Source organism: Eschrichtius robustus, chromosome 13 (assembly GCF_028021215.1).
Source record: "Eschrichtius robustus isolate mEscRob2 chromosome 13, mEscRob2.pri, whole genome shotgun sequence".
In the NCBI taxonomy this organism is placed as follows: Eukaryota; Metazoa; Chordata; class Mammalia; order Artiodactyla; family Eschrichtiidae; genus Eschrichtius; species Eschrichtius robustus.
The window spans coordinates 81,881,120-81,896,925 of record NC_090836.1 but is presented as its reverse complement, the minus strand read 5'-3'; the positions used below and the strand labels follow the sequence as shown (position 1 = coordinate 81,896,925).

Sequence of the window (15,806 nt, the reverse complement as noted above, 5' to 3'; positions counted from 1 at the left end):
GCATTTAAAAGTAAAAGAATAATTTCAAGAACTCAAAATCTCAAGTCAGCCATTTTAGAATGTCTTCCTTCTTAGCTCCTAAAATCCTATGAACTCAGCTTATTTTTATTAACATTTATCAAGTGTCAACAGCAGTCTAGGAGCTAATTCCAACAATGCAATTGTTATTAGCTGGTCTCAAACCAATGTATTATTCTGAAAATAAACTGGCAAAACAGGGTAGGGAAAAATAGAAAAGGCTTACAATCCGGGGCCTGTGATACTTGGTAGAAACGGTCCAGGATTAGAATCAAAAAGACCTGGGCTTCAGTTCCAATTTTAACACCTAGTATCTGTGTCATTTTACTTCTCCAGACCTCAATTTTCTCATCTATAAAATGGGTATTTTAGCACATCACTGCAGTACTGTTATGGGAAGGAGATAATGTACATGACACACTAGAATGATTTTGACTCAATGTAAGCCGCCCATAAATAATGCCTATTACCAGTGTAATTATTCCAAAGGTACAAACTGAGACAAAATTTTGGGGAAGGGTCACCATTGTTATTGGCCCATCTGTTGGAATATATGTAAGAGCCTCTTGTGCTATTCTATCTACAGTTAAAGAACTTTTCCCCACAATCCTAGTGATAATCCTTTTTGGACATATTTTTCCCATAAAGCCCTGGGAAACACTATTTTAAACTGGGTAACACTATTTGATGATATGTATTTTGCAGTTAACTTTGTCAATATTTTCCTTTCTTTGAAAATATTCTAGGGACTTCCCTGGTGGCGCAGTGGTTAAGAATCTGCCTGCCAATACAGGGGACACAGGTTTGATCCCTGGTCTGGGAAGATCCCACATGCTGCGGAGCAACTAAGCCCATGTGCCATAACTACTGAGCCTGCGCTCTAGAGCCCACGAGCCACAACTACTGAGCCCACATGCTGCAACTACTGAAGCCTATGCACCTATGCTCCACAACAAGAGAGAAACCACCACAAATGAGAAGCCCGCGCACCGCAACAAAGAGTAGCTCCCGCTTGCCACAACTAGAGAAAGCCTGCGTGCAGCAACAAAGACCCAACGCAGCCAAAAAAAAAAATATTCTAAAACCACAAAGGGTAGCCAGGACATGGAAGCAACTTAAATGTCCATCAACAGAGGAATGGATAAAGAAGATGTGGTACATATATACAACGGAATATTAGTCCCATCAACAGAGGAATGGATAAAGAAGATGTGGTACATATATACAACGGAATATTAGTCAGCCATAAAGAAGAACAAAATAATGCCATTTGATGCAACATGGATGGACCTAGAGACTGTCATACTGAGTGAAGTAAGTCAGACACAGAAAGACAAATATCATATGATATAGCTTATCTGTGGAACCTTTAAAAAAAGGGGTACAAATGAACTTATTTACAAAACAGAAGTAGAGTCATGAATGTAGAAAACAAAATTATGGTCAACAGTGGATAAGGGGGGGAGGGATAAATTGGGAGATTGGGATTGACATATATACACTACTACGTATAAAATAGATAACTAATAAGAACTTGCTGTATAGCCTACTCAATACTCTGTAATGGCCTATATGGGAAAAGAATCTAAAAAAAAAAGGGTGGATATATGTATATGTGTAACTGATTCACTTTGCTGTATACCTGAAACTAACACAACATAGTAAATCAACCATGCTCCAATAAAAATTTTTAAAAAATAAAATTTTAAATGGTAAATGGACTGTATTGCCCTTCACTTGACTGAATATTAGAAGAAATTTGGTCTCTGCTCCACATATTGCATTAGAACTATTACTGGGATGGAAATAAGAATCTATGAGCAAAGTATCTCAGAATATCAAATTCTAAATTCTATCCATGGAAATATCAGCCTTAACAAAGCAGTCTCCCAGGACTATTGGGATACTTCCTCACTTGTCTCCTTATCTTCTTAAATACTCTGCTTCCTTATGCATCTTCCTTACTCCACCAGAGTTATCCTTCTAAAATGCAAATTGAGTTGTGTCACTCTTGTGCTTTAAACATTCAATGGCTCCCTATTGCCTATATAACAAAGTTCAAACCCTTTATAGGGCTTTTTTTTTTAACATCTTTATTGGAGTATAATTGCTGTACAATGGTGTGTGAGTTTCTGCTGTATAACAAAGTGAATCAGCTATACATATACATATATCCCCATATCTCCTCCCTCTTGCGTCTCCCTCCCACCCTCCCTATCCCACCCCTCTAGACGGTCACAAAGCACCGAGCTGATCTCCCTGTGCTATGCGGTTGCTTCCTTTATAGGGCATTTAAACACCCTTCACAACCTGGTCCCTGCCTTCCCCGACCCCACCCCCCATTACTCTTGACCTTGCATAGTATACTTAAAGCTGGTCCAAAATACTTTCCATTCCACAAAACATCTTAATGGTCCAAATATGCATCTCTGCTCACTCTGTTCTCTCCTTCCCCATAAGACTGAGCTGAAACTCTACCTCCACTATTAGCAGTGGTACTTGGACAATTAAATTCCACGAGCCTCAGGTTCTTCATCTGCAAAATAGGTATACCAGTAACTGTTTTATAGGATTGTTTCCATTCATACATGCTGAGTGCTCAGAACACAGTAAACACATACTAAGTGTTAGCTTTGCTAATGACAATGAAGACAAAGAAGGAGGAAGGGGGAGCATGGGGAAGACGGAGGAACAGGAAGAGGAGAAGGGGGGGTGGGGAGAGCAGGGGAAAGAGAACTAGCTGTTGAAGAGGACTCTTCTAACGTCCCTAAAGAGAAATGACCTTTGCTTCAGTTCTGTCTCTCCTGTAATTGTGCTGTATGTATATACATGTGCATCTATACACTGTATATAATTTACATAGACTCTTACATACACATTTATATGTCACATCCAATTGCATTAATATGCTCCTGTGTGTGATTCCAAAACCTTACTCTGATCTCTTTGAAAATAAGAACAGTGCCTTTTTTGTTATTATATCCCCAGCATCTAGAGCAGTGTCAGGTACCTAGCAGATATTCCCAAGTGCTATTAAATGAATTCACTGAACAACCCTAAAGTCAGCAGAAACGACCAAGGGAGAGTTAACAAGTAGTCTAGATTCTCAAGAAAATAATGATAATAAATTTGGACAACAGAAGAAAGCTCCTCTTCCAATAACAAATTCAGCCTTCAATAACTGAGGAAATAATTAAGGAAAAATAAGTCTATAGTCATCAAACCCAATGTGAAAAGGCAAATCATCAAAAAGGTCCAGGAGCTTCACATGTATAAAGCAAACCCATCAGACTGACAAAGCATTTAACAGTAAAAACAGATGAAACACTGGTAACATTCAGACCCTATTACCATCTTTGGAGCCCTCAAAGACAATGTGTATAACATGTGTGCAAGCAGCTCAGCGGACATCTAAAAGAAAAAAGAAGGCTGAAAAGCCAGAATTCTCCACCGTCTGGTCAATTTTGAGTCCAGAGGAAAGGGGGCTGTTGGAAGCAGAGCAGGGTTTGACACAGACTTGTAATATCCTTTGCTATCCACTGGGAATGTAAGCTCATCCCACTAGAATGCAAGTTCACCTTAGGAAAGGGCCCTGTCTGTCTTGTTCACCACTGTATCCCCAGCCCCCAGAATTTTATCTGGCATGTAGTAAACATGCAACAAATCTTTGCTGACTGACTGACCTCCATTGAAAAGTTTCAGTTCATGATGCTAAACATGGACCTACTTCAGGTAATCACAGGCTAAAAGGGCTGAAAATCTATCTAATTTCATCCCCTCCCCAACATCATCAGCACCACCACCTGATGTCCCACACCTTCCCTGCCCATGACTTCCCACCTCCAGTAACAAGGAACATGCCATGTGGCATAAGAAGACAATTCTAAACATGAACTTCTTTAATCTGAAATGCAATCCACCTTGATACACCTCCGGTGCATTCATCCTAGTTATGCCTTCTGGAACAGCACAAGACCACTCAAAACTCAACTTGCAAATCACTGCCTTCCACGAATCTGAAAGCACCTATGCAGCCTGCCCTCTCCCCCAGCTCTCTCTCCAGGATAAAGATCCCCAAGCACTTCTATACCTCCCAGGACTGCACTTCCCTTTCCCATCATGGTTGGTCTTCCGCGGCTTTGCTCCAGGTTGCCAAAGTCCCTTTAAAGTGTGTAACTAGACCACAGTGAAAGGAAACTCCCCCTCCCTGGTTCTGGACACTATATCTCTACTAAGTTGGCCTGGGGTCGCTTTATTGCTGTTTTCGTTGCTGCTGCTGTCATTGTTTGCTGATTTTGCCACACAACTGATATGGAATTAACAGTCATCAAAACTCTTGAGTTCCTCGTATCTGCTGCACAGAAATCTTATTGTGGATTTTTACATTCAGGTTGTTGTATTTTGGGGGAGGTGGAATTAAACCATGTATAAATTTCCCCCCTTTATATCCACGTCTTTCCAAAGCTCTCAGGATTCCTGGTATTAGAAATTTCACATTTCAAAGTAAAAATAGCATCAGTGAACAGCTGTTCACATGATATCTGGGTTTGGCCTCAGACTTAACATCAAAGACCCTAAATCACAGATTTTAGTGCCAGAAGGGACCTTAAAAGTAACCTAATCTGACTCCAAGAGACTAAACTACTTGTAAGTGACAGAGCTGGGGCTGAAATTCAGGTCTCTGGATTCCCAAGTGGAGCAGGATTCTTCCCACTACATAGGGAAACTATGACAAAAAGGAGAAAAGCCATCATCCCACTTAGGGCTCTGAGAAACCATCATTCAGGTTTTAAAGATGAAATGCCATTTCCAAAAAAAAAAAAAAAAAAAACCCTCTTAATTTGTAGCATTTTTTCTTGCCCCTGAAAGAAATAATTATTTCTATTAATAAAAAATTGATGATTTCAGCAGGACTACTGCCTTCATTTAAAAAAAAAAAAAGCAACTTTGAAAAACCATATTATAGGAGCCTAGCAAAAGCATGGTTCAGGTGTCAAGTAGGAAAAACACACACACAATTAATCAGCTGAGCCACAGGATGGCACTGCAGCGTCATTTATATCAACTCATACCCTTTGAGGGAAAACACTGAGAAGCATTTCAAAGTCTGGACTTGAAGTTTATGTAACGGTATGTGGACTGATCTGACAACCACTGTTCAAGCCACACACTTTACCAAACTATTTCAGTTTTATAGTAAAGGGAAACAGAAATCAACATTTTCTTAGAATGAATAGATTCTACCGAATTCTTTTTTTTTTTTTTTTTAAAGTGATGTCTCTTCCAGGGATCTCTAGAACACCACTATGGGAAGGAATTCTTTTTTTTTTTTTATAGCTACTTTTATTTATTTATTTATTTTTGACTGTGTTGGGTCTTCGGTTCGCGCGAGGGCTTTCTCCAGCTACGGCAGGTGGGGGCCACTCTTCATCGCGGTGCGGGGACCGCTCTTCATCGCGGTGCGTGGGCCTCTCACTATCGCGGCCTCTCTTGTTGCGGAGCACAGGCTCCAGACGCGCAGGCTCAGCAGTTGTGGCTCACGGGCCCAGCCGCTCCGCGGCATGTGGGATCCTCCCAGACCAGGGCTCGAACGCGTGTCCCCTGCATTAGCAGGCAGACTCTCAACCACTGCACCACCAGGGAAGCCCCCGAATTCTTTAATGTTTGCTGAGTACTATACTACAGTTGTAAATGCCTCAGAAGAAACTACAGCTTTTACCATAAAGGAAAGCAAACTGTCTTATGTCTTTAGGGAAAGAGGCTTAGAGAACTGCCCTCCCTCCATTCTCTAAGGTTATGCTGGTGACCTGCCTCAGTACAAAAGTGCTTCCCATTCGGGGAAAAGCCCTGGCCAGTCTTGGTCTTCAGGATGCCTTCAGTCATGTCAGAAAATATTTCAACATTGTATCAGGAGCTCCCACACAACTCCTCCATTTGCGGAGATGAACCAAAATAGGGTGGGTCATGGGATATGCCAACAGACACGCCTTATTCTAATGGTGCTGAGAGGCAGTACAGGGTGGCATTGGCTCTGGCCTCCGCTACATCTCTAACTAGATGTGTGACCTTGAGCGAATTAACCTTTCTAAGCCTCAGCTTCCTCGTCTATAAGATAAAGGTAATGATGGCACCTTCTCAAAGTGCTGGTGTGAGGATTAAATGAGATAATATGCGAAAGTGCTTAGAAGCATACCTTAGAGACGATAAGCATTCATTCAACAAAGGACAGTGATGGTGGTGGTGCCCACCTCATAAGACTATTATGGCATTATTGTGTATGCAAAGCGCTTCACACAGTACCTAACACAGAGTAGGGATTCAATAATAATAACACATGGTAATCATAATTCCCAGCTCCTATAGGAATAGGACTTTAGATTGCTCTGGGGTGACACCAAGAAAAGCCTAAGGCTTCCACATCGTTACTCCTTCTGTCTTTTGCTGTAACAGACTTGAACTCTAAAGTAGCTACAGAATCAGGAGGATTCAGACGTGGCTGGACTGCCAAGGGCTTGTCCCCATTAAATGGACCCATCGAGTCCATTTATAGTCTCAGCTCAGGAATCAACTCGTCAGCTGAGGGTTTGTGAATTTCAGGGTGAAAATTAATTTCCTTGAAACTTATCATACTGAACAAACTGAAAGAATTTCATCCCGATCTGAAAGTGCCAACTGTACAGCCACCCACCACCCCCAAATTCTTGCATTCCTCACTCCCCCCACTCCCGTCCCACAAGATTGGGACATAGAACGATCCTCCTTCAGGCCTTCCTTATTTTGTCAGAGAGAAACTCAAGTTATATGAGGGGGAGAGAAGATGTCTTACAAAGGGTAGAAATCAGGAATTATTCTAAGATGACTATCATGTTCAATTAAAATTCTCTCAGCATTAACAAGTACAAACATTAACAGTTAAATGTTGGCACAGACATCTCTGCCCTTCAAAGTTTTGCCAGACAAAAGCTATAAGCAGACCAAACTATGATGGCTCCATGGAGCAGTATTTGTTGCTACAGCAAGTGCAACAGGAGGTTGCAAATTCTTTTTAGGAAGTCATCTGGAACTGGATAGAGAATCATTGGAATAGTCTGTAGGTCAAATTTACATTATACACAGGACAGCCTCCCCTCATTTTAATTCACACTCAAAAAGCTGGCAGAGAGTTTGTTCAAGTCACTGTCAGTAATAGAGCTTTTAAATGCAAGGAACAAAACAGAAGGAGAACACCCAATTAATGTTATCCATTAAGCATGCAAATATCTTTGCTTCTATCTATTTTTTAAGCATTGTCAACTTTTAAGATACTTGGCTGTGTTTTGAGGAAATAGGGAAAAAATATCTGTCCCGAGCGTTAGAATATTCAGAGCAAGGTTTTGCCTGCAACAGAGAAGCTAAAGTAGTAGTGTTGCAGATGCCAGAAAGAACTCAAGCATGGTCTCAAGGAGAGCATATTTTCCCTTCTTGGCCTACATTCCAATGACTAGACAGTGAACGCAGGGAATAAATATGTCTCCTGCAGACAGAAGTGCTACCAACATGGTAAGGAAGTCAACAGAAGTGTCAGCCACTTCCTCGAGCTAAAACTAAGCAGTGAGTACTGGTCAGTGAGAATCTTACTGTAAGACAAAGTCAGCTCATAACTGGGACAGAGTTTAGGAGTTTGTTCACCCAACTAGTATCTGGACCATAAGTACAGTCCAGCTCTTCAAGCAAAATGCAGTCCAAGCTCCATAACAAGACATAGACAGGCTAACCGTAGTTTATCATCCAAACCAGCACATTTTTAAAAGTGAAAGTAGGCACTACTAATAATTACTCCAGGACAACAGGCATAAAACAGGACTGTCTTGGGCAAGCTAGAATGGATGGCCACCCTACCTAGAGATATAGTTATCAGATGGATGTTCAGTAACATATTGACAAGTTATGACTAATTTGAGAGACTGAAGGACACTGGAGAAATACCTATCAATTTTAGAAATTCTTTCCTCTCATTAATACTTTATTGTCTACATTTTTACATGATCATATTAAAGGAAAACTAAAAACAGTAAACCTATGTAAATTCACTAAATTTTGTTATATAATTCACAAATTTTCTTTGTTTAGCATGCAATGCTAACAAAAGTCTTAAGAAAGCCAGGAATTACAGGGGAAGATATTTTGTCAGTAAATTCCATACCTTAGAAGAGTGACCTATGATCATCAGTTTTCTGCAAATGGTGTAAATGTAAACGGTACCTAGATGGAGAAAAAGATTAACATGTTTTACAGTCAAATGATGAAATTTTACATTCCAATTTCTGCAGTTTAAGTTGGTAGTTCCCAAAACAAGTGATTTTCTCATGAGAAAATCTGATAATGGCCAGAGAGTTATAATTATTATAAACTTTTTTGTAACTTGTAGCCAAATTATTGAAAGAACTAATATGACCATATTTTAAGTATGTTGATACAGGAATCTTTTAGTCTCATTTTAAAGGCAGTTTAAGTTTTGAAATATATTGAACAAAAGAGTATTTTAGTAGCATAATTTATGTACTTTGTGGTTTTATTAATTCATATAAAATGTTATGGGTTCCCATGGTTTCCTCACAGTTGAAAAACTGAAGATTTATCTCCAAATAAGACTAGAATACACATTTAATCAGATGGCACACAATACGCAAAAAGGAAACTCATAATTTAAAACTCATAATGCATAATAGGTTGTATTATATTCATTCACTGTCTCATATAATATGTATCCCATTATTAAGGTACATCCCATAAGCACTCTAATGAAAAACGCCATTTCCAACTCCTATTTAAGATCATTCAAGTATGATTTTTTTTTTAAATCAAGCCATTAATTAAATGAGGATAGAAGACTCATTTGGTGGCAGCATTTGGAGGACGAGTGGGGAATGACATCACCATATATCCTTCTGTATACAAAGGACATTATCGGGCTATAAACATAACCCAAAAGACAGTATAATACCATGCTTTAAAAAGGCGTGTAATTATAATGACAAGCAATCTAAATATTTTCTATAAAATATCTGATCTAAAATTCATAACCACCAAAATTCAACAATTCCAAATCCTATGTTCATGTTTAAACTTTAAAAGCTTCTGAGAAAACAGCATCTGCTCCAAAACACACATCCCTTGATTAAAATACATCTGCAAGCATAATAAACATTACACAAACCAGTGACCAAAAAGTATTGAATAGAATCTTAAACACTTAAAGTACCAGAAAGTTCACAGAGAATACAAGTCCCCCACAGTCTTAGTGTGCCTGCTCCCATGACAGAGAGTTGTTTATCTCATGTAAGATCCACTGGGGGAAAAAACCACTCAGCTAGTAAGAGCTCAAGCTCCGCATTCTCATCTCGACTTGGCTTTGTTGACCCGACTGTATAACTGGTTTTAGGGAAAAAAAAAAAAAAGTCACCAAGTAAGGATATGCATAGGAAATACATGACTCTCCACAAAACACGTGATTCAGGTGTAAGCCAGAAGCCCAGACAAACATTCAGCAATGGGAGCTGCAGGATTTCAGAAAGCCCCGGGAGACTGCCCTCAAGAATAACAAGGGCCCTCTGTGTTTCAAAGATGTGCCTTTAACCTTTGCAGCCCTAGTGCATCCTGACTATAACTGAATCCTCCTCTGATGGTTCAGGATCTTGGCATGGCTCACAGATTCCACGGCAGGAGCCCGATGGAGAGAGTACAGGGTACAAAACGGAGCACAGACTAAATCTTTACGTTCTCAGGCTATCTTTGGAAGTTTGTTTAATTTTTAACCAAATCCCTAATACGGAGTTTACTGCCTTGTCATGTGACTCTTTTTCATCTAAGATAGCCACCACCAAAATAATCTTGACTATTTGAGGGTTCAAATGAGTTGGGTTCAGGTTAGTTGAGATGTCAGATGTTATCCAACATTCATTTACCCAGTTAGATTTTGTGAAAGAACCAAGATTGGTTAAATATCTTAAAAACAAGGGTGTGTGTGTATAATAGTCAATTAAAAGAGGATTATCGTCTAACTGGAAAGGTCAAATGTATTTTGAGAAATTGACTGCAGGTCAATTTATTTTTTCATGACTTAAATTCCAAAGTTTTAAAACTACAAACTGTTTACACTTGTTAATCTACCAGTTGGAATGCCCTTCTCCCAAACACCCAGATGTCTCAGTCAGGTGTTTACTCAAACGGCATCTCATCTCAGGTGAGGCCTACCCTGGCCATTCCACTTAAAACTGCAGCCCGGGACTTCCCTGGTGGTGCAGTGGTTAAGAATCTGCCTGCCAATGCAGGGGACACGGGTTCGAGCCCTGGTCTGGGAAGATCCTACATGCTGCGGAGGAACTAAGCCTGTGCACCACAACTACTGAGCCTGCGCTCTAGAGCCCGTGAGCCGCAACTACTGAGCCCGCGTGCCACAACTACTGAAGCCCATGTGCCTAGAGTCCGTGCTCCACGACAAGAGAAGCCACCGCAATGAGAAGCCCGCGCACCACCACGAAGAGTAGCCCCCGCTCGTCGCAACTAGAGAAAGCCTGTGCACAGCAACGAAGACCCAATGCAGCCAAAAAAATTAAAATAAAATAAATAAATAAATACACCTTTAAAAAAAAATAAAATAAAATTGCAGCCCAGCCAGTGCTCTCCCTAACCCCTTTCTCGGCTTTATTTTCCTCCATAGCACTCATCACCATCTGATACATCATTTAGTTTTGATTTGTTTATCACCTCCCTGAAGCATTGTGTAAGCATGAGAACAGGGTTTTTGTCTGTCGTCCACTCCTGTATCTCTAGCATCTAGAACAATGCCTGGCACTTAATAAGTTTGAGATGAATTAACTAAAACAGGAACAGCAGTTAATGACACTAAGTATATGTACCTCCCACAATCCAGGAACCTCACTCCTGGGCATAAGTCCCAGAAAACTCTCACACAGGTCTATAAAAGGACAGAGGCGAGGATATTCACTGCAGAATTATTTGTGCAGTTAGAGAGGCAGGGCAAACCAGGTGGCCATCCCTACGGGTGTATAGGTATCTGCCAAACACAATTCAGCAGACAGAGTTAACAAACTAGGTTTACATATAGCAACACGGCTAGATTCTAAAACCATAGTGCTGAGCTGAAAAATATTTAGGAAACAGGATAAAATCTAGAACACGATGCATATGTATAAGGAAAAAGCACGCACCAAAAAAAGGATGTAGAAGATACAGAAATCGTTCAATCTTTTTTTTTTTTAAGAATATTGGGGGGGCAGGCTTCCCTGGTGGCGCAGCGGTTGAGAGTCTGCCTGCCAATGCAGGGGACACGGGTTCGAGCCCTGGTCCGGGAGGATCCCACATGCTGCAGAGCGATTGGGCCCCTGGGCCACAGCTGCTGAGCCTGCGCGTCTGGAGCCTGTGCTCCGCAACAAGAGAGGCCGCGATAGTGAGGGGCCCGCTCGCCGCGACGGGGAGTGGCCCCCGCTCGCCGCAACTAGAGAAAGCCCTTGCACAGAAACGAAGACCCAACACAGCCAAAAATAGATAAATAAATAAATATAAGAATGAATGGTACATTTGAAAAAAAAAAAAAAAAGAATATTGGGGGGTTTTGTGTGTGATCTGAAAAGGGTTTCAGACAGGGAGTCATGCTGCATCATTTCCACATTTCAAGCAAAGCCTGACTGCAGGGCCCAACCCTCAGGCCTCTCACTCCTTCTTGAGTACAGAAGCTCTGCTCCTGCTCAATCCCTGCCAAGATGTGTGAGCAATTCAGGTGGAGAGATGGCCGTGGCAACTCTGAGGATGAGGAGGCACAAAAGCTTAACAATCACTGGACTGAAAAATGTCTTCCAGAGTCAGCCTCATCTCTGGTAGCAAATGTAAGGTCTAATTACAATCAAAATGTCAAAAAAATTATTTGGGGAGAGCAAGGAAGGAAAAGGCTAGGAAATGTACTGTCAGTTGCCATGGATGAGAGAAAATCCAATATGTTTTCTTCCAAGTTATTTTGCCCTGGTCTTAGGCACACAGAACACACTGTTATTATTTTTCTTTTAGGAATATGTTATCCAGAAAACAATACCGTAGGCAACTCATCAGGCGCCTCATCGTAACTTCAAATTGTAACTTTAAAGAGAATTTTAGTTGAATTTAAATTGTAAGTCTTAAAAGGAAAAAACAAATACTACATTTTGATAGATAAGATTCATTTCATGAGACATATATAATGCGTATACATGTATATATGTGTATCTGTACAATGCATATATATGTATGTAAATACACTATACACATACATACATGCACATTCTCAGAGCTCCTCACTCAAAAACAAGTAGGAGGAGAAGGTTGATGCATAGGAAGCCCTGGTCATTGGCCAAAGTATTCATGGAGAGGACCAATAAATGGATGATGCTTAGAAACAATCCAACCTGTCCTCCGATCCTTCCTCATTTATATTTACTTACTAACTGTGGTCTCTATTTTGTATATACGTGAAACTGATTATCTCCACAGCCTCTGACCCTCCCTTGAGCAGAAAACCCACAGACGTGCTGTATAAGTCCCTGCTCATAAGGACAAACTGAAATGTAATAAAAATGTAAAAAAGCCCACAAGTATCCTATTAGGACATAACATCTTCATTGGAGTATAATTGCTTTACAATGGTGTGTTAGTTTCTACTCTATAACGAAGTGAATCAGTTATACGTATACATATGTCCCCATATCTCTTCCCTCTTGCATCTCCCTCCCTCCCACCCTCCCTATCCCACCCCTCTAGGTGGTCACAAAGCACCGAGCTGATCTCCCTGTGCTATGCGGCTGCTTCCCACTAGCTATCTATTTTACGTTTGGTAGTGTATATATGTCCATGCCACTCTCTCACTCTGTCCCAGCTTACCCTTCCCCCTCCCCGTATCCTCAAGTTCATTCTCTAGTAGGTCTGCATCTTTATTCCCATCTTGCCCCTAGGAGGAAATGAACATGTTTTAAACCACAAGGTAATCAAGTCACCGTCAAACTTAGTATTTAAACACCTTTCTGAAAGACACAATGAAAAATAAAAGACACTGACATATACCATTGAATATAATCCAGCAAAGTTGCTCCTGTGGCAAAGCCACCTGCATGATGAGCCTTAAGGAGGACAAGATATGCAGACACTGGGCCACAGATTCTTTATTCTGCAGGTTCATGTCACTGTCACAGACCAGCTGGTAGTTGCAAATACTTCTGCCACTTAAAGCATGAAACTGAAACACATGAGGAAAAGAAAAAGAATATAAATAACGTTTATGCAACTTAGGAAAGCACTTCTTGAAATGTACAAAACTAAAATGGAAACGATTCTTCTTAATTGATTCAATAAATTAGTAGAGGTCAGTAGACTGAATGTTTGTGTCCTCCCAAAATTTATATGTTGCAACCTCACCGTCTGCCATATGGGGACACAGGGGGAAGCAGGCCCTCACCAGACACTGAATTTTCCAGCACCCTGATCCTGCATTTCCCAGTCTCCAGAACTGTGAGCAATAAATGTTGTTTAAGCCATCCAATCTCTGGATTTTTGTTATAGCAGCCTTATTGGACTAACATATGGAAAGAAACACGGTAAAATAGGTTTCTTCAAAGCATTCATTTAGTTAAGATCACCGTTCCTTAGTCAAAAAAATTTTCAAAAGCAAAAAAAAAAGTACAAAATCCTACTTCCAAGAATATAGAATTGAATCAATTTTTGTAAAGCCCCACAATGGCATGTTAACATATTAATTCAGATGTACTTATTACCATTTACACAATTCCTTCAGCAAATGTTTGTTGACAACCTCTGTTTGCCACACTCTAAGCAACAGGGAGTCAAAGATGAGGAAGACAAGGCTCTTGACAGAGGGAAAAGCATTCCAGGCACACACAGTGTTAGGGATGCTTGAGGTGCTTGCTGTGGTCACTGATTTGAAAGTCTTTTTTAAAGCTGGATGAGAAGGTTTAAGATAAATTAGGCTGTAGAGGTGGTCCATGGTCAGAACATGGAGAGCTTCCACACCATTGCAAGGAATATGGACTACGGCTAAACGGCAAATCCAAAGAGCAATGGAGTACAATTATTTGATTTACACTTTAGAAATTAATTCTGACAAAAGTGTCAAAGATGCAAAGCAGACGGAGGACAAAGCTACATGAAGGAGCTAGGAGAGATCAAAGGCCTCTGAGGCTGTCCTGAGAAAAAAGAGCCCTGAAATGGAGTTCTGCAACGGGGGATAAAAAGAATGGGAAGATTTAAGCCTTGCCTGAGGCAATGGGGTTTCGTGACCAATCAGAAGTGGGAGGTAAGAGTCCTCTCCCTGGGTGAGCAGACAAGCCTCTCAGCCTGTTGTGTGCTCAGGGTCTTGGTGCTCTGGCCAGGTGTCAGGCCTGAGCCTCTGAGGCGGGAGAGCCAAGTTCAGGACATTGGTCCACCAGAGACATCCCAGCCTCACGTAATAACAAACGGTGTGAAAGCTCTCTCAGAGATCTCCATCTCAACGCTAAGACGCAGCTCCACTCAATGACCAGCAGGCTACAGTGCTGGATACCCCATGCCAAACAACTAGCAAGACAGGAACACAACCCCACCCATTAGGAGAGGCTGCCTAAAATCATAATAAGGTCACAGACACCCCAAAACACACCACCAGACGTGGACAGGCCCACCAGAAAGACAAGATCCAGCCTCAGCCACCAGTCCCCTCCACCAGGAAGCCTACACAACCCACTGAACCAACCTTACCCACTGGGGGCAGACACCAAAAACAACGGGAACTACGAACCTGCAGCCTGAGAAAAGAAGACCCCAAACACAGTAAGTTAAGCAAAACGAGAAGACAGAGAAATACCCAGCAGATGAAGGAGCAAGGTAAAAACCCACCAGACCAAACAAATGAAGAGGAAATAGGCAGCCTACCTGAAAAAGAATTCAGAGTAATGACAGTAAATATGATCCAAAATCTTGGAAACAGAATGGAGAAAATACAAGAAATGTTTAACAAGGACCCAGAAGAACTAAAGAGCAAACAAACAATGATGAACAACACAATAAATGAAATTAAATAATTCTCTAGAAGGAATCAATAGCAGAACAACTGAGGCAGAACAGATAAGTGATCTGGAAGATAAAATAGTGGAAATAACTACCGCAGACCAGAATAAAGAAAAAAGAATGAAAAGAATTGAGGACAGTCTCAGAGACCTCTGGGAAAACATTAAACGCACCAACATTTGAATTATACGGGTCCCAGAAAAAGAAGAGAAAAAGAAAGGGACTGAGAAAATATTTGAAGAGATTACAGTTGAAAACTTCCCTAATATGGGAAAGGAAATAGTCAAACAAGTCCAGGAACCACAGAGAGTGCCATACAGGATAAATCCAAGGAGAAACACACCAAGACACATATTAATCAAACTATCAAAAATTAAATACAAAGAAAAAATATTAAAAGCAGCAAGGGAAAAGCAACAAATAACATACAAGGGAATCCCCATAAGGTTAACAGCTGATCATTCAGCAGAAACTCTGCAAGCCAGAAGGGAGTGGCAGGACATATTTAAAGTGATGAAAGGGAAAAACCTACAACCAAGATTGCTCTATCCAGCAAGGATCTCATTCAGATTTGACAGAAAAATTAAAACCTTTACAGACAAGCAAAAGCTAAGAGAATTCAGCACCACCAAACCAGCTTTACAACAAATGCTAAAGGAACTTCTCTAGGCAGGAAACACAAGAGAAGGAAAACACCTACAATA

At 40.8% G+C, this 15,806-nt stretch overlaps 1 protein-coding gene across 2 annotated transcripts in view; it reads right to left on the bottom strand.

Annotated features, from left to right (window-relative positions):
• CFAP54 (cilia and flagella associated protein 54) overlaps window positions 1–15,806 on the bottom strand; it is a 305,843-nt gene that overhangs the window by 265,912 nt on the left and 24,125 nt on the right. For both annotated transcript variants that reach the window (XM_068561127.1, XM_068561128.1), the window contains exons 4-5: window positions 13,108–13,279; window positions 8,201–8,259 (exon numbers count right to left, since the gene is read on the bottom strand). In XM_068561127.1, coding sequence (XP_068417228.1) covers window positions 8,201–8,259; window positions 13,108–13,279 — 231 coding nt within the window. The remainder of the gene's footprint in view (window positions 1–8,200; window positions 8,260–13,107; window positions 13,280–15,806) is intronic.